The sequence below is a fragment of the Solea solea genome, chromosome 11 (assembly GCF_958295425.1).
Source record: "Solea solea chromosome 11, fSolSol10.1, whole genome shotgun sequence".
NCBI lineage: Eukaryota > Metazoa > Chordata > Actinopteri > Pleuronectiformes > Soleidae > Solea > Solea solea.
This window is the reverse complement of record NC_081144.1, coordinates 2,460,120-2,482,319: the sequence shown is the minus strand read 5'-3', so window position 1 is coordinate 2,482,319 and position 22,200 is coordinate 2,460,120. Positions and strand designations below refer to the sequence as shown.

Below are 22,200 nucleotides of genomic sequence, written 5' to 3'. Positions count from 1 at the left end.
ACACAACACATCAAACCTGAAAGTAGATGGGCTAATATGTTAGAAACTGAAGAACCCTGAGCTGTTGGCTCGTTGGTTGGCTTGGTCTGACCCAACATTGGATTAAACAAAGTGACCCAACCAGAGCCTTTATTTGGCCCTAAACTTAATATGTTTTGGGGGGCCCCTCCCACCACCTAAGATATGCCTGTGCTTGACTATTTTTGATAGAAATGTAAATCTAATAATTATATTATAGCTGTGTTATTTACTCCAAGCCAGTGTCACTCTTTGTTTTGTTTTTTAACATTAGAGGGCGTAGTTAATGTTACTAGTGGCCTAGTTTTAATTTCATATTCAAAGTGAAGCACTAAATATGGTGAGACTGAACGTGAATTGAAAAAATACTAGTAAACCAGTTTCATGGATTTTAAAAACTTGGAACAGTTGTACAATCTTCAACTGAAACCAAATAACTCATGATAAAAACTATTTAGATATACGAATGTATCTGTATTTCTTAAAAATGTTTTTTCTTCCCACACAGCCTCAGGTGCCAGTCCCAACAATATGGGTTAGAGATTGTGACTCATCACTTTCTGTAGTCAGCCATTTTCATGCAGAAGACAACCGATTCAACCTTTGCCTCGGCACAGAAGAGAAAAATGTAAGACAATAAAACTGTAGCTACAGATATATCAACTTTATATTGGTTTATGACCAGTTAGTTCTGTATTTCTAACATGAACTTAAAAAGTAATGTTAGCTGGCTAGCTTAGTTCACTCAAGCTAGCTGCCACTTGTTAGCTTTAGCTAGTTAGTGCACACTATTTTGTAAAACTTGTGTGGTGGAACTACTGGCTAGCTTTGGCCTTTCTCTAAGTCACTGGTTCTCAAACGTACCACCTGAGAAAATATTGAGCTCTCGAAGTAACACCATTATCACCAATGAAATTAGATTAAGACCACAGTTTGAGAACCATGGCTCTGGAGGGGGCAAGCTAGCAATACTGACAGATATAGTTTGTCAAACTCTCTGACTTTTTTCAATTTCCTCTTATTTGTTAAAGTTGCTTGTGAGATAAAGACCCGTGGAACAATCCATAGTGTGAATGAAAGATGGAGAGGAAGAAACACTTGAAATGGAACTTCCCTGAATTGCTCCCCACATTTAAAGGTAAGCTAAGCTCACTCAAGAGGTTCACATAAGACCTAATGAAGTAAGTTTAGGTTGAAATAAGGCATATAGAATAGCTGCATTGGTTGCCTGTTGTCTTTATTGGTAAAGTAGATGGATAAATCACTAGCTCAGGTATGGAGCAAACATACAGGTTTTATAATTCATAGAAATACTGTGTACAGTTGCTTTACTACAGTACATTTATGAGTACAACAGCTGTGTTTATTTTTTTTATGTTCCAGATACACATAATTGAACAGAGCATGTGCTGAAGTTCAGAAACAAATAATATAGAATAACTGTATTGGTTACCTGTTGCCTGTATTGGTACTGTAGATAAATAAATCACTAGCTCCAGGTATACAGTAGAGCAAACATACAGGCTATATAATTCGAAGAAATACTGTGTATGTTTACTACAGTACATTTATGAGTACAGCTGTGTTTACTTATTTATATTCCAGATACACATAATTGAACAGAGCAATGGTTTGTTCACGAGCAGATAATCACATAATCTGGATGCACACACCAGTGTTTGCATTCCTCACACTACCCGCTGGGAAAGTCCCAACCCTTCTAACTGCTGCAAGCACAAATCCAAAAACCCAATGAATAATACCTGCATTTTACCACTCAAAAAAACATTATGTTAAGGAAAAATAATGTAATTGATTCTTTGTGGAGGTTGACATGGATTGTGGCGTCAAAAAATAAAAAAATTACTAACACAAATCTTGAAATGAGTCAAATGAATGAATCATTCAAACATTGTCCACTGATTGATTTTTCATGAGAAATCAAATGTTTTGCAAAGAAAAAAATGACTAATTCCTATTAATTTCCATGAATCAGCAAAAAAAATGTACCTTTTATAGCATTTATGTATAAGAGGAAGCTGACAATTTTTCACAACGAAATGTCTTTGGCAGTGGTACAGTATTATGTAACCTGTAATGAAACAACCACTCACCCAAGTGTGGGTTGAATCAGCTGAGTAATCCTCACTTCCAACACGGGAAGGAGTGAGTTACTGTCATATCGACAATATGATTTTCATTCTGACTAACACAGAGTGCTAGTGCAGCATCCTTTACGCACGTTACACACACAAGTGTCCCAGAATCTTGTCAGCAAGAATCTCGAAACAGAATTCTCACCTGCTCACTGCACTTGTTATATCAGAAAGTCGAGTCATCAAAAGATTTTATCACCCGCTGAAATTCACACGAGAACAAAATTAACACCGTGAGACCTGGAAGAGTTTTCTGACCTGTCTACTGTTTCCATCGTGTGTGACAGTTCAAGCCGAACACATGAGGTATCGAAACAAAATGAAACAAAATTGACTTGACTTTGAAGTTCTTTTCTCAGCCAAGAAAAATGTATATCCACGGACCCCCCCTCTCATGTATTTCCCTCAGAATAACTTATTATTAATTATTTGATTTGAAAATAATCTATGAACTAAATATAGTAAATATAAATATAATAAAATAAAAAGGGACAGGAAGATAATTCAACAGATGTGGAATCTTTTCACAGACTCTAGAGTGACAGTGAGTGACCATTTGAAGAACTAACTACAAACTTTTATTTAATCAGGAAAGCAAATTGAGGATTTAACCGTCAATTTAAGTGACAGACAAAATAGAAATACCGCTAAATGTACGGAAAATGTAAAAATATTAATCTAAAAGAAGAATTCAATCATAAAACTTTCAGCATTCAGTGATCAACCAGGGCAGAGAGACCCAGCTACACTAAAACACTCAGATTCATGTGACTTCAGGATCTAAGAAAACATCCACTGAGAGCAGGTCTCTGTGATTCAGCTGCGAAAATGATTCCAGGGCTGATGGATTCTGGGAGCTTAGGCTAGCGTTTGCACTAGTTTTAGGAATAATGTAGGTTACGCTGTAGCTGTTGTTCTCTGACTGAGGATACTACCACCTGGGTATCTCTCCCCCCAGCTACATATTCTATAGCTACATGAGGATGTTTTCCTTGTATTTGATACAGTAAATGTACAATATAGAACTTCACACATGTAAAAAAAACCAAAAAACTATTGGCTTCATATCCAACATTTATTTTTCATTTAAGTGTCTTTAGCTTACACAAAATAGACTGGAGGCAGGTAATTACCAGTAATAGCCCTTTATAGACACATACCCTCAGCAGGTGTAAATACAGAATTCGAGATGGCCAGATTCTATTTAGCTGCTTCGTTTTTTAGTTTCTTCCATGGCTTAGTGGGACACATGAACATAGCGGAGTCAAGTTGCTGTTATCGGTAACGTGAGTGCTTTTTTAAATCCGACTGAAAACGTGAATCACGTGTGTGATTATAAATACAGATCATCAACTTGCTGTTCACATGAACATGAAACCCACTCAGTTCTCAGGACACAATGTGACTAACACAAATATCAGAGGGAGAGAAACACCAACCTCATTCTTGTGACACACTTTGAATCTCCGATACTGTACATACAGTTTATGTACAGGATTCAGTTTTCTCTGTCTGCACTTTTTGTGACTCTTGAGTAATTCCAACAGTGTTTCTGACATAGCACATTACTTTCATACCAAGAGAACGGTTCACAGTCACCTGTAATCAGAGGTGAAAATAGTACAAAACATTTTCTTCTAAAAAGTACATTTACTTTAATGAAATTGTACTCAAGTAGAATTACTGGTCTAAAAATCTACTTGAATGAAAATGAAAAGTTGGTCATTCATTAAAATGTACTTCTAGGGCTTGGGTCTTTCCTGTGTTGTGCAAAAGTATTTTTGTATGCTGTAAATGGGAGTGATTTTAAATGTAGTAAAGAATAATAGGACATTCACTGATGAATGATATGATTATTGCTGCCTGAGTTGGGCAGATAAATGATGTCATGTGAAATCTGAGTAAATTTACAGCAAAGTCAAAGTAAACTGGGAGTAAAGTCAAAGTAAATTTGGAGTAAAGTCAAAGTAAATTTGGAGTAAAGTCAAAGTAAACTGGGAGTAAAGTCAAAGTAAACTGGGAGTAAAGTCAAAGTAAATTTGGAGTAAAGTCAAAGTAAACTGGGAGTAGGGTCAAAGTAAATTTGGAGTAAAGTCAAAGTAAACTGGGAGTAAAGTCAAAGTAAATTTGGAGTAAAGTCAAAGTAAACTCATTGTAAATTTACAGTAAACTCAGAGTAAACAGAAACATTTAGTGAAGTAAATGTACAGTAGTAAGTTAGTGGCATGAAATAGAAGGATAAACAAAGGTTTTTACCAACAACATTAATTAAGCTACTACTCCAGGTTCAGGAGAATCTTAGTGCTGCTATTGATCAAGTGTAAGAGGAGCTCACACTTAATACTGGACACTTTTACCTGTTCAAGCTTTTTTTTAATGGCATGCATGGGAAAACAAGCTTTCAGTTTCTCTGCCCCCTCTGCTTGGAACCCTCCAAACTGAACTTAATTTGCAAACTTTTATTTCACTGGGAGCTTTCCGCTCCATCTTAAAAGACAGGCAACAGAAATCCATTGAACAGTGCCTGTGTTCTTAAATTGTTACTGTGATCACAACTCTATGTTTGTCTAGTTGTACTTTTGTATTTCCATGTTTGTATTGTAGTTGCTGCCTTCCTGTTTTTTATTTAACTTTCTTTCTTGGCCAGGTCACCCTTGTGAAAGAGATCTTGATCTCAATGGGTCTTTTATCTGGTTGAATAAAGGAGAAAAAAAAAAAGCATATTCCCTGTATTTTCTGCTTGAATTTTATTAAAGTGATTGAGAAATAATTATATATGGTGAAAAGAAGACCTAAGACTTTTGCACAGCTCTGTGTATTGCTCATTATTCCTGAAATAATCCAGCGTGTTTGGAGCGGTCCGGGTTAAATGTGTGAAGGTAAAGGTGGAGAAAACAAGATGCATTAAAATTCTGCACAAACACACAAAGACAAAACTTGTTTGTGTTGTTTTGGCTGCGCGTTAAACGGCATGGACTTTCCAGCAAACATATTTTTTTATTTTTCCTGTTCAGAAAGATTTTTGTGTCAGTTTTCTTTGTGTTTTGATTTGCTGAGGACTCGCGCTTTAGCTTTGCTGCGTTTCCTGTTGTGCGTATAAATACTGAGTGGATATATATCGTAGCTTTAATGTGGTCTCCTCTTCTCAGAGTGACATCAGGTGAGTTTTCATTTATATAAATTATATTTTACTGAAATATATACATGCTAGAATAATGCACATGTGGTTTACACCAACAAAAAATATCTACTTTTTGGAATTTGTTATGTGCTGGGGGTTTTTCTCTAGGATTTCTAGTCGTCTTCATACTGAGATCTATCTTTCATACTTTTTTGTCAGAAACACTATTTCCTGTGGAATAACACCCCCTCTGAATCATTTTACAGTATTTCCCTCAGCCGAGAGAAGGAAGACGGGGCCAGGCTTCAGGTTGTGCTCGCACGTGATAGATACGGTAAGCAGCACCAATTTTAACTGTTTTGTCAAAACGTCAAATTGTAAACTGGGATCATTGCAGTGACAAACACGGAAAGGCCTTTGACGTTGAGTAGGATTACAATGTTCAGTGGGAGCTGTTCAGTCGTGTGTGCAGCACAGACTGTATAAAACACACACACGAGTAAAGTCATGCACACTGTGGATGTTAATCTGCTAATCCACATTGTTGTGCATCCTCAAATGCAAACGCTGGATCAATTCAAATGTGGTATCACATATTTTTGAATAGAAATCTTGACTTAAATGTCAGCTGTGACTATTTTTTTTTCACTAAATGAAATAAAATTAAAGTTATAAAGATGATCTCCTCAGAACATTATGGTAAAAAATAGTGTTGGTAAAAGTATATATATATACATATAAATATATTTTACAGAGAGTAAAAATATTCAGAAAGGTTTTATGGTCATATTTATCTACATAACATAGATATATACATATATGTGTATATATATATACACACATACATGCATAAATAGATATACATGCAGGAAGCAGTGAAAGAATGCGATTTAATTAATATTAATAACTAATATATACATATCTATATATATTTTTTTTTTTTGTAAGTAAAGCCTATTTCATTATGTCTGTGGTTTAATGCCAAAGATGCTCAAATCATTTTTTTAATTTTAATGTGATTGTCTCTTGAAGAAATGATAACTCATTGGTTGTTGGTTGTTGGCAGGAGCTTCAGAGGAAATTACAAGATTAAGATTAATATACGATGAAAATGTTTATTTCTGACTTTACTCTAATCTCACTCTATTTCTCACGAATAATTGGTTATAATTATGGCCTTTAATAATGAACTCCTGTGAATACAGATAGTGGACGATTCTCCTCTTATTGTCCATTATTGCCTACTGCACATGTGGTCAGCATTTGAGATGTTGTCCCATCATTTCCTACTATTTATATTCACTAAATTGATTTTTTTCCCGGAGTGCTTCATACTGATAACTTCCTCTCTTCTGCTCCCTGGACTGGTGAGGATATAAAACAATGATGTGTGTGAGTGTGTGTGTGTGTGTGTGTGTAATAACTGCAGTGTCTACAGTATTTTACACAAAACTGCAACTCTTCACACACAATTCAGAAAAATTGTGACACAAAACTGCTAAATTCTGAATACTTGTGACACAAAACTGCTAAACTCAAAGCCCTATTACGCTGTTGTCGCTCAAATATTATTCTAAATACAAGACAAATGGCTCATTTGCACAGCAGCCATTTTGTGAGGTGTAACTGATCACGTTAATGACGTTCAATTCAATTCAATTCAATTCGTGTCAGTCAGGACGACGGTGTGAGTGCATGAACCCCTAAACTGAGGAAGATGAATGGGTTAACCCTAACACTGTCATTTTCTGTAACTGATAATGGCTGAACTAAAATGGCTAAAATTACTGACCCCTGATGACCAATAGTCTCACTCATGTTGCACCTGTGCTAACACTTCAATCATGTATCAGCGTTTAATAGAGACCTCAAGTCACCTATACAAAATATTTATTTTGTTCCATGTGTCTATCTGTCGTGTCTACCTATTTTGATAAAATAATAGGTAGGTATAGGTAAATTAGGTGGCAAAATAAGTATAAAATATGTAACATCTGCATGTACTTGCTGTATTGTGAATGCGTTTCCAGGAAAAAACCAAACTCCTACACTAGTGCAACGTTTTGTCTAATTGTGACGTGTATATAGCATTTTTGAATGAAGTCAAAGGTCAGTTCAAACTTACCTGCAATTAAAAGTGATTATATTACATCCTTTTGCAAAAATGAGAATTTGGTAGTTTGGAAGGTCGTACAGTTAGAAATAAAATAATTAAATTGCAAGCCTTTTTTGATTTGCCAATTGTATTGTTTCAGATTTACGATTTGACAGCGATTCATTTTTCATTCTTGACGAAACGTTAACTTATTTCCACACATTTTTGTGCTTTTGAATAATGTAACAAAATATACTTGAACACTAGACATAAGCTTACAATAGCTTTGGCAAAAGTACAAAAGTATAGTTTAACTCTTCAGTTTTGTTTTTGTTTGTTTTTTTAATTTGAGTCACAGTTTAAATACGGTTAACATTTGAGACAGTCTCTAAAAGTCAGAATTGTAAAATAATACATGTGTCATTTCAAGAATCAAACTTAAATGACAAAAGGTGATAAGAGGCATGAGTAAAAGCAGGTGTTCATGTGAAATGGAAAATGTTGTCTAAGACTGTGTGTATACATTACACACACGCATGCAAGCTTCTATTTATAAAGGTGACTCATTTGTCCCAAACACCGTTGGGTTCAACGAGATTCAAAGCGAGAACAGAGGAGCTTTGATCCAGATGTGTCCACGTGTCCTCCTGCAGATCATCTTTACTTGTCTGACAGAACCCGTTTAACACCTCAGTTAGCTGTTCACTATGAGAGTAACAGCTATGGAATCAGGAAATGAGGCTTCAGAGGAAGACAGCCGTCCAAACATTCACCTTAGCTCTGAAACAATTGACAAAAACATAGTCTTTTTCTTACTTTTTCTTCACTACATTTTTAAATAGTTCATTCAATGGCCTCATTTGAAACCACACACCTTGTGTCTCAACTATATGAAAAGGATTGGGAACATGGGCATTATCATAAGCGATGACTTTAACAATGAAAAGGTTATAAAATTTCACACATGATGAAAGCGTTAATTCCTCATCAGATGTGCGATTAACCCACTTTCCCCATGTGTGCAATTAGAGTTAAAATTGAACTGCCATGGTCATGACTATGGAGTAATAAATAGACACAACATGGTCACAACTGTGTGTCACATTATCTAAAAGTAAAGTGAAATATAAGATTGAGCCATGCACGCAATGATTTGTAAATAACTCTGAATGTGTGTGTGTAACCATACCAAGGCATTTGTGCAGGTTTAAAACACATCAAAAACTCAATAAATACTGATATTTTAACTCTTTCCAGTGAAAAAAAAGAAAAGAAAACAATCGTAATGTGTGTTTCACCTAAAATCAATAGTGGGATTAATCGTTATATTTCTTTCTAATGATGTGATAATCTTATTCTTTCATGTTAACTTCACTACTCCAATGGCTCAACACACTTTTTTCACAGGATTTCCAACAGTTCAGTAGTGAATCAGAACCTTAAATTACGAGTTCTAATGTTAGCTTTAACAAAATTAGCTTTGAACAACATCCTAAAACACACAAACACACAAAAGTCAACACATACAATTCACCATAAGGTGAAAATGTGAGTAATTATAACTAAAATAAACAAATCTTTTAAATAATTAAAGACACAAATCATAAATAAATAAATAAATAAATATATATAACAAAAAAATGTCTTGAAGATTAAATCATAATAAATAAATGAAAAACAGTTAGTCCCTATTATCAAGTACCTGTGTATTCTTCCATCGTATCAGTTGGCAGTAGAACTTAGCAGTGAACCAGCCCACGTTTCTATCAGGCTGCATTAGTGAGAAAGGTTAGATGTTATAAGACACAACAAGGATAAAGTGATATCTGTCAGTAGACCACTGTACTCTTTTCTCACATGCCACCTCCACTGTTGCCCTCCTCCTCAGGCTCTCTTCAGAATATGCCACGGTGTGTGACGTTGTCAGGGTTCACTCTGGAGAACCTGTTTTATGTTGCTCAAAGAAACCTCCCCTGTGTGCTGCAGCAAAATTAAGATGAAATAAGTTATTAGGTTTACTTGTGTGTTTATTGAGAACTGATATTTACAATAATGGAGCAGACAATTCAACGTGGAAATATATATACACACACACCTTACCCTAACCCCATCAGAACTAAATGCCTAACCCTAACCCTTAACCTAATTCTAACCTAAAACCAGGTGTTAACCTAAAAAATACCTTTAAAGTTTTGAGGACCAGCCAAAATGGGTTAGGGTTTCCTCCCTTCCTTTTTTTGGTCCTCACAAAGACATACATACACGTTCAGACGCACACACACACACATACACATACACATACACACGTTTGCACAGCTCTTCTCATTTGCGCAGCTATTTCTCTCTCATATCGACTTCCATTCATTTGGACAGCCTAAACAAAGCCTTGACCTTAACTATAACCTTAACCATAACCACAATTCAAAGCTTAGTCTTACTTCCTCAAAAAATTCCTCATTAGGACCAGGTTTTGGTCTCCATAAGGATTGCTGGTCTTGACAAGGTCAGTGTTTATGCTAGAAAAGGTCCTAAAGAGGTGACAAATACAGATACACACTCTCTCTCACACACACACATACCCACACACACTCTTGAATGATTAACCCCTGATTAATTTTAGATCAAAGATCTAAAAACAGACGTCTCCTACTCAGTAATTTCAGACTTTGAGAAGTATGTGAATAATAAACCCACACACGTCGTAGTACCAATATGAGGCCAATATCTGCAACTTTCCAGACTGTAATGTGGCTGATTACAATTTCCAACAGGAAACACTTCAAACGTGTTTGTTGCCGAAAGATGTTGACTCAGAGGAATACCAAATATCGAACATCGCTTAAAATTACTCTGCTCGCTTTGTCACAACACACACATACACAGAAAGACACTTTGATTGTTGAGACAGAGTAAATAAGGAAAACCAGAATGAGAGATGATGGTGAGAAGCCACACATATTCTGGCGCTCTCACTTTTTACTCAATTCCTGTGTCTGTGGGTGTGCATTTGCAGAACAAATATGGTATCAGGCTGTTTGGTTAGATGCACGTCGCTTCCCTACTCAACTTTAAAGAAATCTCTGATGTGACAGTGAGATAGCTGGGAAAGGGGCGCCCATGCACTTCACACGAAACTTTATTTACACACTGCACATGATGGCACTCACTATCACCTACTTATGTAATGATAATGTAACGCTGAGATCTTTCATACCATCATGACTAAACAAGATTAAACATCATGCTTCCGTAACGTGGGAAAAGACAAAGCCAAAGACACAGGACAGGATAGATGACTGCTTTTCTCATAAGTGGAAAGTTTAAATTTAGATAACTGTTCAGCTAAGGTAGCAGGTAAAATTAGAAACATCGGGCCACACGGTTAATGTAGTGTTTAGCACTCTGCAGCAAGAAGACCGGGGTTCTAGCCCCGGTTGGAACAAGTGCCTTTCTGCATGGAGTTTGCATGTTCTCCCTGTGTGTGCGTGGGTTTTCTTCGGGTTCTCCGGCTTCCTCCCACAGTCCAAAAAACATGCAATATGGGGATTAGGTGATTGGTCACTCTGAATTGACCATAGGTGTGAATGTGAGAGTGAATGGTGAATAGTAGTGCCGGTGGAACTACGCCATTAGTCTGCTGAGATTGGCACCAAACCCCCTGCAACCCTCCGGTGGAGGATAAAGCAGTAGATAATGGATGGATGGATGAGCTAAAATAGACAGTCAACAAAGGCCAGTTTGTTCTACTTCTTTGACATCTCCTTTGAAAATAATGTGGGTTCTCCAGTTTCCTGTCACATTCCAAAACTCTGATTGTCTCTCCAGGGTGTACCCCGTCTGGGATTGGCTCCTTTTTCCTCTATACAGTTCTAGCATGTTTGGCTCAACTGATGTTTCTGCTTTTCCATCAGTGACAGTACCTCATATCTGGTGCTATTTTTAGTACCTGCTGTGGAGAGGTTCCATGTGAGTCAATACTAAAATGGGATGTCGACAGACTGCCGGCCACAGATTGGTCAGAGAGTGTCGTCACGGGAAGAGTCAGGAGCGCGACATCCGACACAAGAATCAAACCGAACGATGCCAAACTGTAGATCACTTAAAAAGACTTAAAAATCCTGAAAACGTGCTCCAACATTTAGAAAAGAAATGCCTAAAATCTCAATATTTAACAGAGGAGTCTGGTGTATTTAGAGACAGCTCTACTTAAACTCTCACTGTGCCTGCATTTACAAAAAGGGGGAGGAGTCTGTGACAAAGAGCCTCACACTGATTGGACAAGATAGTGATGTAAGAGTGTACCAGTGATGCAAGCAAGGTCTAAAACAACCAATGGCAAAATTCGAACGCAGTGGCTGGTGTTTGACCAGAGAGAGGCAGTAGATGCACAGATTTTTAACAACAAATAGCATTACTAGATACACATATACACTGGTTTATTTTTTTAAAAAGTGGTTTAGGGGTTTAGTTCCACTTTAAGTAGCAAGAATCTGTTTTTCCTGATGCCTGCTGGCAGCTGTGTTGTCCCTAAGAGCATGTCTGTCTGTCTTATGCTTGTTCTAGGCGTAGAGTGCGCTCACACCGCTACTACAAATATCCCTTTAAAATATTAAAGAAAAAGGCCATCAGTCAATTTTACAACAACATAGCGTAATCAGATTATTGTCGTTTGTGGTCTAATTCAAGCATTATGTTCGTTTTATCAGTAAACAAACTTTTTCAAGGACATGAACATCAGATTTGTTTGTTGTTTTTCTTTGTGAAGAACAAAATCACAACCTTCTCTGTGAACAAAGTGCGAGGGTGTTTGATCGTCCAAAGCTCTGATGTCACTTTACTGTAAGAATGAAGAAATGAGCAGCTTTGAGCAGCTCAGACACAGCTGAATTTCACAAAGTGAAACAACACTCACCAGGAAAGATAGCATCTGATCTGCAGGCATCTTCTACAAACACAAGTCCCAGTGGTTACAGGTGACGCATTTCATCATGCACACTCTGCACACTCGCACGTGTTTTGTTACAGCCTTCTCTGCCACATAAACACTGACTTTGTCAGGACCAGTAGTCCTCATGGAGACCAAAACCTGGTCCTATAGAAACAGAACCTCGTTTCTGACGGACTAGTCAAGTTTAGGAATTATTTGAATTGTTAGGGTTAGGCGTTAACTGGTTATGGTTAAGGTTAGTGATAATGCTTTGTGTAGGATGTCCAAATGAATGTAAGAATTAGCTGTGCAAACCGGTGTGTGTGTGTGTTTCTATGTTAACATGAGTCTACTAGGGTGAGAGGAAAAAAGCCTATTTTGTGAGGACATTTTGACCTTGTGGGGACATCTTGGCTGGTCCTTTTTAAGGGTTAGGGTTAGACATTTAGTTGTGATGGTTAAGTTTACGGTAAGGGGCTAGGGAATGCATTATGTCCTCACTAAGACAGGTATACAAGAATGTGTGTGTGTGTGCGCACCTGCTGATGAACAACCACAGCTTTTGGAACAGGAAAACCATCACATTTAATGTTTTCGAAGACTAAAACACCAACACGGCTGCAATGAGATTTTCAACAATTTGTAATTGTTGTGTACAACTACAGTTTCCAGCTAATGCTCCAGTCAGGAGCCTGAAGTAAAAACCTGTATTGCTGAATTGATTAAAATGAATTTAATATTTCAAATTAAGTGTACATGTATAAACTATGTATGCATACACACTAATGGATATTTCTCTTAATATAAACGCAAATGTATCGGTTGTGTGCAGTAGTTATTTTTTATTAAAGCTTTTAACAGTAAATTAGTCACTTTATGTGTTTTACAACCATGTTGTTGTTGTTGCAGTTATTAATGTATTAAAACTGAATCATTGTAGTTTGTGGTTAAAACAAGACATTTCAGAGGTTTGGGAAACATTTTACGGCCCAAGCAAATAATCAGTTAATGAAAGAAATAATCGACAGATTAAGTAATTGTGAAAATAACCACTAGTCGAAACAACCTTACGTTCTCTATTGAGAATAAATATCACTGTCTCTTCTGTCACTGCAGAGATGCCAGAAACATCCAGTCAGAGAGTGAGATGTGGACAGCCCCAAGTTCAACCAACGCAGGACAAGATCAAACAACCTGAGGAGTCACTTCCTCCTCTTTCCTCTTCTCCTCCTCCTCTTCCTCCTCCTCCTCGTCCTCCTCAGACCAGGAGTGTAGAATCAGCACCTGCCTCAGGAAGTCAGGTATGACTCAGCCAACAACATCAGACAACTCTGCTGGAACAAACAAACAAAAACACCCCAGAATTCTCCAAAACACACAGATTAAATCCTCACAGCCATCTGGGCCCCTGTTCATGTCAGGTCTTGCCAATATTTTAATAATTTTCAAGTGTTTTAGGGGAAGTGTAATGTACTCATGAGATTTCATTATTCTTAAAAATGGAAAATATGATATAGAGCTCAGCTGTAATAACCACATGCATGTGTTTAAAGATATGCAAGTTCAGAAATGAAGTCAAGTGGACGGATTATTAATCTGCACTGAATTTTTGTATCCCCATGGTCACATGAAAACAATAATATATATCGGAATTATTGATCGTGATTCAAGGTTTGGGTTTGGACCTCAGAAACTTAAGGCACTCTTAAGTTTGGGAACCTATAGATAATGTATTAGTCTCAGTTGTTAAGTGGTACCTTTCTGTCATGTTATCAGTGTCGTAAATATTAATAATGACATTCGTTCCCACTCAGTGCTGGAGTGGTGGTGAAGGCATCAGACAGAAGCAGCAGAGACCGTCAGTGCTGCGCCACGTTTTCCAAATGGCTTCCAGACGACAACATGGTACATCCTCATCCCCACACACTCGCAACATTACCATGTCATCATTTTAGATGTTTTAACCAAATTAGTACAAAAACCTAAATTCGTTTTTTCTTCCTCTGTTGTGTCTAGAAAATGCTGCCCCCTCTGTTGGTGAGAAAGAGGAGGACACAGGCCGTCCTTCCTTGTCCTCTTCACCACAGATGGGCCCTTTAGTCAGACAAAGTCATCACCTGCTGCCTCTGAGGACAGATGGTCCAAGTCAGAGTTCCATCGAGGCCAGGCTTCATGATGGGTGACTTTTGCATTTTCACGTCGTGTTGAATGATAATTTACACTGAGCAAAAAGTAAAATTCCCTCTCACACTCACACCTACTTTCAGTTAGAGTGTCCAGTTAAATGTGTTTGGGTTTTGTTTTTGAACCGTGGGAGAGACCTCCACACAGAAAGGACCACAGTCAAACTTGTTGTGTCCATGTTTCATTTTTATATCAGGCACTGGGTCAGTTCCATGGAGGCCTCCATTTTGGACCACCATGTTTTTACATTATGGACAAACTAAAACATCTTTTGAGTTTTGATACGAAATGAAGGCTATATAGGTTTTCCCACGTTCTTGGAGGAAATGGGGGAGGTAAGGGAACTTTACAACATGAGTAATGATGACTCTCACCCCTTATTCTCCTTCTGGTCGGAGATTTAAAGTCCTAAAGTGCTACAGGTACAGCCTCATCCCTGCAGCAACAATCCCTTTAAATAAGACAACCTAAACAGGTCTTTTATTGATGCACTCTGCTGGTTTCTTTATGGTATTTTATCTTTTTCTATCTTCTTTTATTCTCTTTTCAATCCTTTGTATTTATCCACCCCCATGTCTTGTGCAGTTTTGTCTCAATTGTCTATGTCTGTGTGAAACACTGCAAACAAAACCCACGGTATAAGGGTATAAATAAAGTCAACTGGACTGAACTGAACTTACCAAGACGTTTCTATATTTTACACACTGTATCTTTTAAGATAGCATACATTCAAGCTGGTGTAGATTTTTATAAAATCTGCTTTTCTTGTGTGTCTGTCTGTCTCATGAAGGTTCTAGGTGTAGTCAGTGCACACAACACACTCGGATCTGACTATGTGTCAGCACCTTACACAACCACACCAGAAAAAAAGCCTGTATTGTCCTCGAATTTAAGTCTGACAGTGGTGTCATATTATATCTTTTTCTTCCAGTGTCTCTGAGGGAAGCAGTGCTCTGTTTGTGAGTGGCTTCTGCCGCTGGCCGGGCTGTGACGCAGTCTCTAAAGATTTCCAGAGCTTCTTAAAGTGAGTGGACGGCTGAACCGCTCGTCACTGAAGTGTAGTGACATTTTTTGAAATGGTTGTTTTTCACCTCAGAGCAGTTTACAGATGAAGCACTGATGTAAGGTTGTAAGGTTGGAAAGTAATGATTACGTCAAGAAAATAAAAGTTTTGACATTCTGGGAATGATTAAATGTACAGTATGTAACTTTACATGTAGGTAATTTTTTTGTTTAAGAAAATTATATAACATTATTTATATGCTGCATACTTTATCGCAGTGGTTCGCTCTGATTTTATGTTTTCTAGAATACAAGTGTATTTCCAGATATTGTCTCAACATCATCATATCTTGTCTTGTAGGCATCTCCATTCTGAACACAGTCATGGTGACAGAAGTGTTGCTCAGTGGAGGGTCCAGCAGGATATAGTCCAGTACATGGAGAGTCAGGTGAGATGTAGAAAGACACCAGTCTTAAATTGTGTGATCTGTTATTTTAGCCAAATGAAGGTAAATTTGACTTTGTTTTATTTTCAGCTCATTCTGGAAAAACAGAAACTCCTTGCGATGCAACTTCATCTGCACCTCTCTGAACACAAGTACACTGATCTGGTATGTTCAATTCTGACTCACGTTCTTTCTTTCACCTCCATCTGCCGATAAAATGATTTTCTGAGAGCATCTTAAAAAAATTGTTCAGTTGTATGAGGTGAAAAGTCAGTGACTCACGTGCAGCAGACTGAGATCTGCATGCAGCAAACAGCGAGCACAGAGGCAGCCACACGCTCAGTGAAAACGGCACTGTCAAACAAAAGCCTCACCTAAAAAAACCTACGCAGCTTAAATGTATGCTGTTTTAGGAACATAGTTGCTGTTTTATCACACTGTTACAATGTATTTTCTGACCGAAGACTTACATTTTTGTCACCTTGTAAACCACTCATTCTCATGCACCAAATTCCATTGAGAAAATTAGCATTTTTAGCTCACAGAGACACAGGAGTTTCTGGTCAATTGCTGTCTCATTTGGCAAGTTTCTCTCATGAAGGTAAACCCAACCCAAGTATTTCAAACGTCTAAGTCAAAAAGTAACACATTTGAACTCACTGCTGGAGGCAGCAGTGGATCAACAACTCATGTTTGCTGTGAAATTAAATCGCTGTTTTTTTCTATGGACTTTGGTGCGGGTGAGGTAACGGGTTACAAAGCGACACATACTTGTTGGAAAAGGCCATTTAATGACAAGTTAAAGTGGCAAACATGAATACACTTTATCAGATGAGCCTCTTCTCTTCTGTTTAACTGTATATAACACACTGACTATGTGTCAGCACCTCTTACAACCACAATGCCAGAAAAACACAACAACACCAGAATATAAATAGTTTTGAACTTTGTTTATGATTGCTCTTTAAATCACGTTCCTCATGTAAAAGGCAGCCTCTGAGTGGCCGTACAGCCTCCCTCTGTTCCTGCCACAGCCTCAGGTGGCAGACAGAGACCAAGTACAACAGTGGTGCATGAAACAGCTGGAGGAACTGTCCCAACATGGCTACAGAACTACTGCTGCTTCTGCCAACCTCCTGACAGGTAAAATAATAACACTTCTGTGACAGTTTCTCATTCACCAAATGTTACAGGAACGATAAAAAAAAACATTTCTGAGCTTTACACTGTGTGAGCACTAGGGATGGGAATCGAGATCTTCTCCAGAACCGGTGCGCAGTCAATCGATTCCTCGGAACCCTTAGTATGCCTGCTTAATGATTCCGCTTATCGGTTCCGCTCGTCGCAAATGCTTCATGACGTCACACACGCGCTGCGTTGTTTTGGTTCAGAAGACACCGAGGCAGAAGCGCTCTGAAGTGTGGTCAGTGTGGTGCACTCTGACGGTCACTTGTGTAGCCGGGTGGTAATTAAACCCAGATGTTATTGTACACTGCAATGTAAGATTTTAATGTGTTCTATTTTTCTATGTCATCGTTTTGTAAAGCACAGAAATGCACACAGACACTTTTGGTCACAGGGGGGCAGCATTGAGCCCTGTTAGGGTTTAGCGCGAAGTGCATTCTGGGTTGTTGTGGTTTTTCCTTCTGCTGGATGTGTGCGAAGTGGCTAACGGACACTCTGTTGTTTGAATCGAACGTTACAGAACACACACATGGTGGAACATATTATACACTGGAACTTACCTGCTTGATAATCGACCGAACATGGTAGTTGATAGAGAATGGAAATACGTTTCAGGATGTGAACATGCTAGGCGTCCACCACGGTTAGCAGCTAACTTCGGTGGTAAGTAAGGAAACACGTTGAACTACGATTGGTGAAAGTCTCCTCTGCCACTGCCGTATTTTGGGACATTTTATATTTTAATTTGATTTCTTTTCAAATATCAAATTTGTATAACCGCCCTCAGATATTTGGGTTATTGATTCAGGCCGACTGTCCCATAGTAAAGCTATAAAACCCCAGTTATTGTGTCCTGTGTGTGTGTGTATCAAATTCCCACGGGCAACACTTGTAAAGTTTCCATTTCGTCCAAAATGCAGAAACATTTGGCCACACACCATCCAATTCATTTGCAGGACTGTCGCGTGTGTGATACACTGCTACTTAGCGACGAGTCAAGCAGCAACGGGACGCCATCTGTTATTGAACTCTCCAGGCAGGACTACTACGACTATGAGCGCCAATTCATTGTGTAAACTTTTACGATACGAATAATCTCCATTGTTTAGATGATGATGATGATGACGGCCAGTGTCTGGCTGGCTCCGAGGCTGCAGCAAGTTACTCTCGTGCACCTCTAGCTACTCCGTTCACAGAGGCAGGGAAGAATAAAATGTCGAGGCGAGGATAAACGAATGTCACTGAGCAGTCTGTGCTTTTAGTTTTTATGGCACATAATGGCAGTTGGGCTTAAAAAGTAAAGAGAGTTAATATAAACAAACAAATTTGTACTTATTCCCTCACCCAATGAGAATCGATAAGGAATCGGATTGATAAGCAATATCGATAATGGAATCAGAATCGTTAAATTGTCATCAAATCCCATCCCTAGTGAGCACCTACTGTTCAGTTCTAAATTCAGCCCTAAAATCAAACAACCATTGTAGGTTTTGTCACATTTAGTCAATATCACACTTTTTGGAGTTGACTACATTTTTTAATTGTGATAAAATGAAGATGATTTTATTTTTGATTGTTTAATTTTTATATCACAAAAAAGAGAAGTGGGGAATCATAACTCAGTCATTGAAATTGAATGATTTAAGCGATTATGAAATAGGCCAGCTAATGTGTAAAATGCATAGACACCAAATATGAGGTCAAATTAATGCGGAAAATAACTTGTATAAAAAGTAAACATGTTTAAATCAAAGGGGGAAATCTCTAATCTTAAGTATTTACTAATTAGGCAGTGTGACAAGACAGTTATAAGTTCTGTTCCATCCAACACCTTATTACACCCTAATTACAATATCATCAACGTCAACAGTTCTTCGAGTTTTTTTTCCATAGCGTCAATATGCAGTGCTGTCAACATGCTCTACCTCCTGAGCCACAGCTGTCATATGACTGTGTGAGAGTGAACGTGTGAATGTTTTTGAATTATTGCTCCAAGTCGTCATCTGCAGTGGACAACATACTGTAAATACAGAACATTGTGTGTTTTTCTGTCGTAATGACACTTCACTCTTGTTGTTGTTGTTGTTGTTGTGCAGATGTGGTCCCCAGTATTGAATTTTACAAACACAAAAACATCAGGCCTCCGTACACTTACGCCTACTTGATACGATGGGTGAGTTTCTGTTATTGTTATTGTTGTTGTTTTCACAGTAAAAAAAGTATGTAACAGTGATTCTGAAGAAGTTTTCATGGCTCAATCTTTAAAGTGGTAGCTCAGGATTTTTTTGCACCCAGTACTGACTTCTCCAATCCTTCTGAACCAGCTGGACAAAAACAAAGAGAATCATTCTCTCTGAAAACGTGACTGTCAGCAGGTACACAGGGAAAAACAGGTTTTCTCCAATAACAAAAGTGTATTTTCCTGTGAGAAAACAGTAAGAAAATCCACAGATAATTGCTTAAAATATTATAAAATTAAGTAGGCATAGATTTTTATATGGTGAACCATCTGTTTTTTGTTTTTTATTTAACCGGTCTCATTCTCAAGAGAGACCTCTTTCAGACAAACGTACAATATATCAAACAATAATTAGTTATGAACAGACTACAGGAACACAGAAGTACAGCAAAATTAAGTGCCAATGCTAAGAACAGGAACACGTTTCCAGAGATTCTTCAAATGCCCTTAATGTTCGTTTGAAGTCCCCCAACGGAATCAAACTGGACAACTTCAGATCCTGTTGTAAAGGTTGGTCCAGGTTGAAGGAGCAGAGTAAGAAAATGTAATTTTGCCAAGCCCGGGAGCACATGTCTGCGTGACATGTTGAAAGAGATATATGAGGGCAGCAGTCCAAGGATTGATTTGTAGATGAAGTTGTACCAATGCAAATGACCAGAGAATACAGCGTGCAGTAGTGGGTGAGGTGTTTACAGCGGGGTATGACACTGGTGGTAGACGGTGTCCAGCATCTGTAGAGAGCTGGTAGTGGCATTCATGTCAACAATGTCACCATAGTCAGTAACTGTTAAGAAAGCGACAGCGACAAGTCCCCACGGCATCCATGTCTCAGGCTGGTTTTTGTCGACTGGCAGCACGGTTGGTGAAGTCAGTGCAAAACATCATACAACCACACTTCTAAATACCTGAACTGTCCCTTTAACACATATCCAGTGTGTGTGTGTTTGTGTGCTATATCCATGTTTGACAGAAATTACTGAATTAATGACGTCCATCTAATCAATAAACCGATACAATTATCTGTCACGAACTGGTTTGTTTGTTTGTGACTTTTTGCAGTCGATTGTGGAGTCTCCAGAAAAACAGCGCACGCTTAATGATATTTACAACTGGTTTACCACCATGTTCTGCTACTTCAGACACAACACTGCCACCTGGAAGGTTTGAACCTCTTTATTTGTTATTATAATACAAGAGAAATCATTTACATGACACTACTACTACATAGTTTACACTGTATCACATGCATTGTATTCACTTATATTAGATGTCTGGTTTTGCATCGTGTTCATGTTGGTCAGCTTAAAGTGGAATTCCAGTATTTTTCAACCTGGACTCATGTGTAAATGAAATTTCTTGAAAAACTTTGGTCCAGGCAAGCTCATCTAAGCCCCCTGGTGTCACCATGGCAACAGTGGCTACAAATTCATCTACGTAATCCAGTGAGAAAAATGAAGCTCCTTCTTCTTCATTTGATTCATATCGTCAGTTAAACATTTTCTTCTTCTCTCTCTCTCTCTCCAGAATGCAGTGCGTCACAACCTCAGTCTACACAAGTGTTTTGTACGAGTGGAGGGAGGGAAAGGAGCTGTGTGGACGGTGGATGAAACAGAATACCAGAGGAGGAAAGGACAGAAGTATCACAGGTACTGAACATCCTCACATACATAAACAAGTGTGGAACCTGATGTGTCTCAGTGCTGCTGTGAATGTGCAGATATGTATGTAGGGTCAGGGTTGGGTTTAGGGTTAGGCATTTATTTGTGGTAGTTAAGGTTGGGGTATGGGGCTATGGAGTGCACTATCTCTACTTGGATTTGTTTCCAGACATTTTCTGGCATAAACACTGACCATGTGAGGACCAGTAGTCCTCATGGAGCCCAAAACCTGGTCCTAATGAGGCAGTACCTAATTTCTGAGGAACTGGTTTTAAGTTTAGGGCTAAGATTTGGATTGTGGTGAGGTAAAGGTTATCTTTGGAAAGTCAAAGTGTGTGTGTCTTAAGAGGAATAACTAACTGTGAAAATCTGTGTGTTTGTCACACTAAATGTGTGTGTTTCCAGGGACTGTCCTGTCAAGTGGCTCACATCCTACTCACAGTATTATTGTCCAGAGGACGCATGAACACCAGCATGGACAGAACTGTGCAGCTGAAGTGATGATGATTTTGATTTCTGTTTTGATTTTGTTGTTTAAAAAATGTTACATGTGGTTGTATTTCTTTTCTTTTTCTTTTTCTTTGCTACATGAAGAATTATTTTTTTTTGTACGCATTGATTTTTAATTCAACAGAAATAAAATAAATACAATTTTGACTTGATTTCACCCATTCATCAACCAGTAGTTGAAGACAAAAAAAGATTCATTTATAACAGTGATCTGGCATTCATTTAAAAAAAACAAAAAAAACAGCGTTATGGTTGATATTAATATTTGAATTGATAATGATGTTTTAATACTTTATTCAGTGTGGTGGGAATGTCTTTGTGTTCTTGCAGCTCAGTTTTCCTTTGAGACTTTAAGTCGTATCACTCTCCACTTATTGTATTCTGTCTGAATGTTTTATTATGAATGTAATGTAAGGTGATGTAGTTTTCAAACTTTCCACAGAAGTGGAGGGTCAAGGTTGTAGTAGAGTAATAATAGCAATAGTTACTAAACAGTGGAGCACAGTTTGAAACCAGGTTGAAATCAAATGTAGCAATTGCATGTTGAGGAGACATCCTGTTATGTTTTAACTCTACAGTGTGTTGTTATTTTATGGAGAGGATGTAAAAACCATGATGGTAACCTCACTCATAATCAGGAAGTGATTATCATCACCCTT

The 22,200-nt window shown here is 38.0% G+C and overlaps 1 protein-coding gene across 1 annotated transcript; it reads left to right on the top strand.

Annotated features, from left to right (window-relative positions):
* Positions 1 to 527: 527 nt before the first annotated feature.
* On the top strand, positions 528 to 21,688 carry foxp3b (forkhead box P3b). Its single transcript, XM_058642007.1, has 14 exons — positions 528 to 646; positions 1,050 to 1,156; positions 5,562 to 5,629; positions 13,434 to 13,618; positions 14,132 to 14,222; positions 14,334 to 14,496; positions 15,433 to 15,525; positions 15,865 to 15,952; positions 16,040 to 16,114; positions 16,939 to 17,092; positions 19,231 to 19,307; positions 20,433 to 20,534; positions 20,898 to 21,019; positions 21,437 to 21,688. The coding sequence occupies exons 4-14, from the start codon at positions 13,436 to 13,438 to the stop codon at positions 21,495 to 21,497; spliced, it is 1,209 nt and encodes a 402-aa protein (XP_058497990.1). The 5' UTR covers positions 528 to 646; positions 1,050 to 1,156; positions 5,562 to 5,629; positions 13,434 to 13,435; the 3' UTR covers positions 21,498 to 21,688.
* The last annotated feature ends 512 nt before the right edge of the window (positions 21,689 to 22,200 follow it).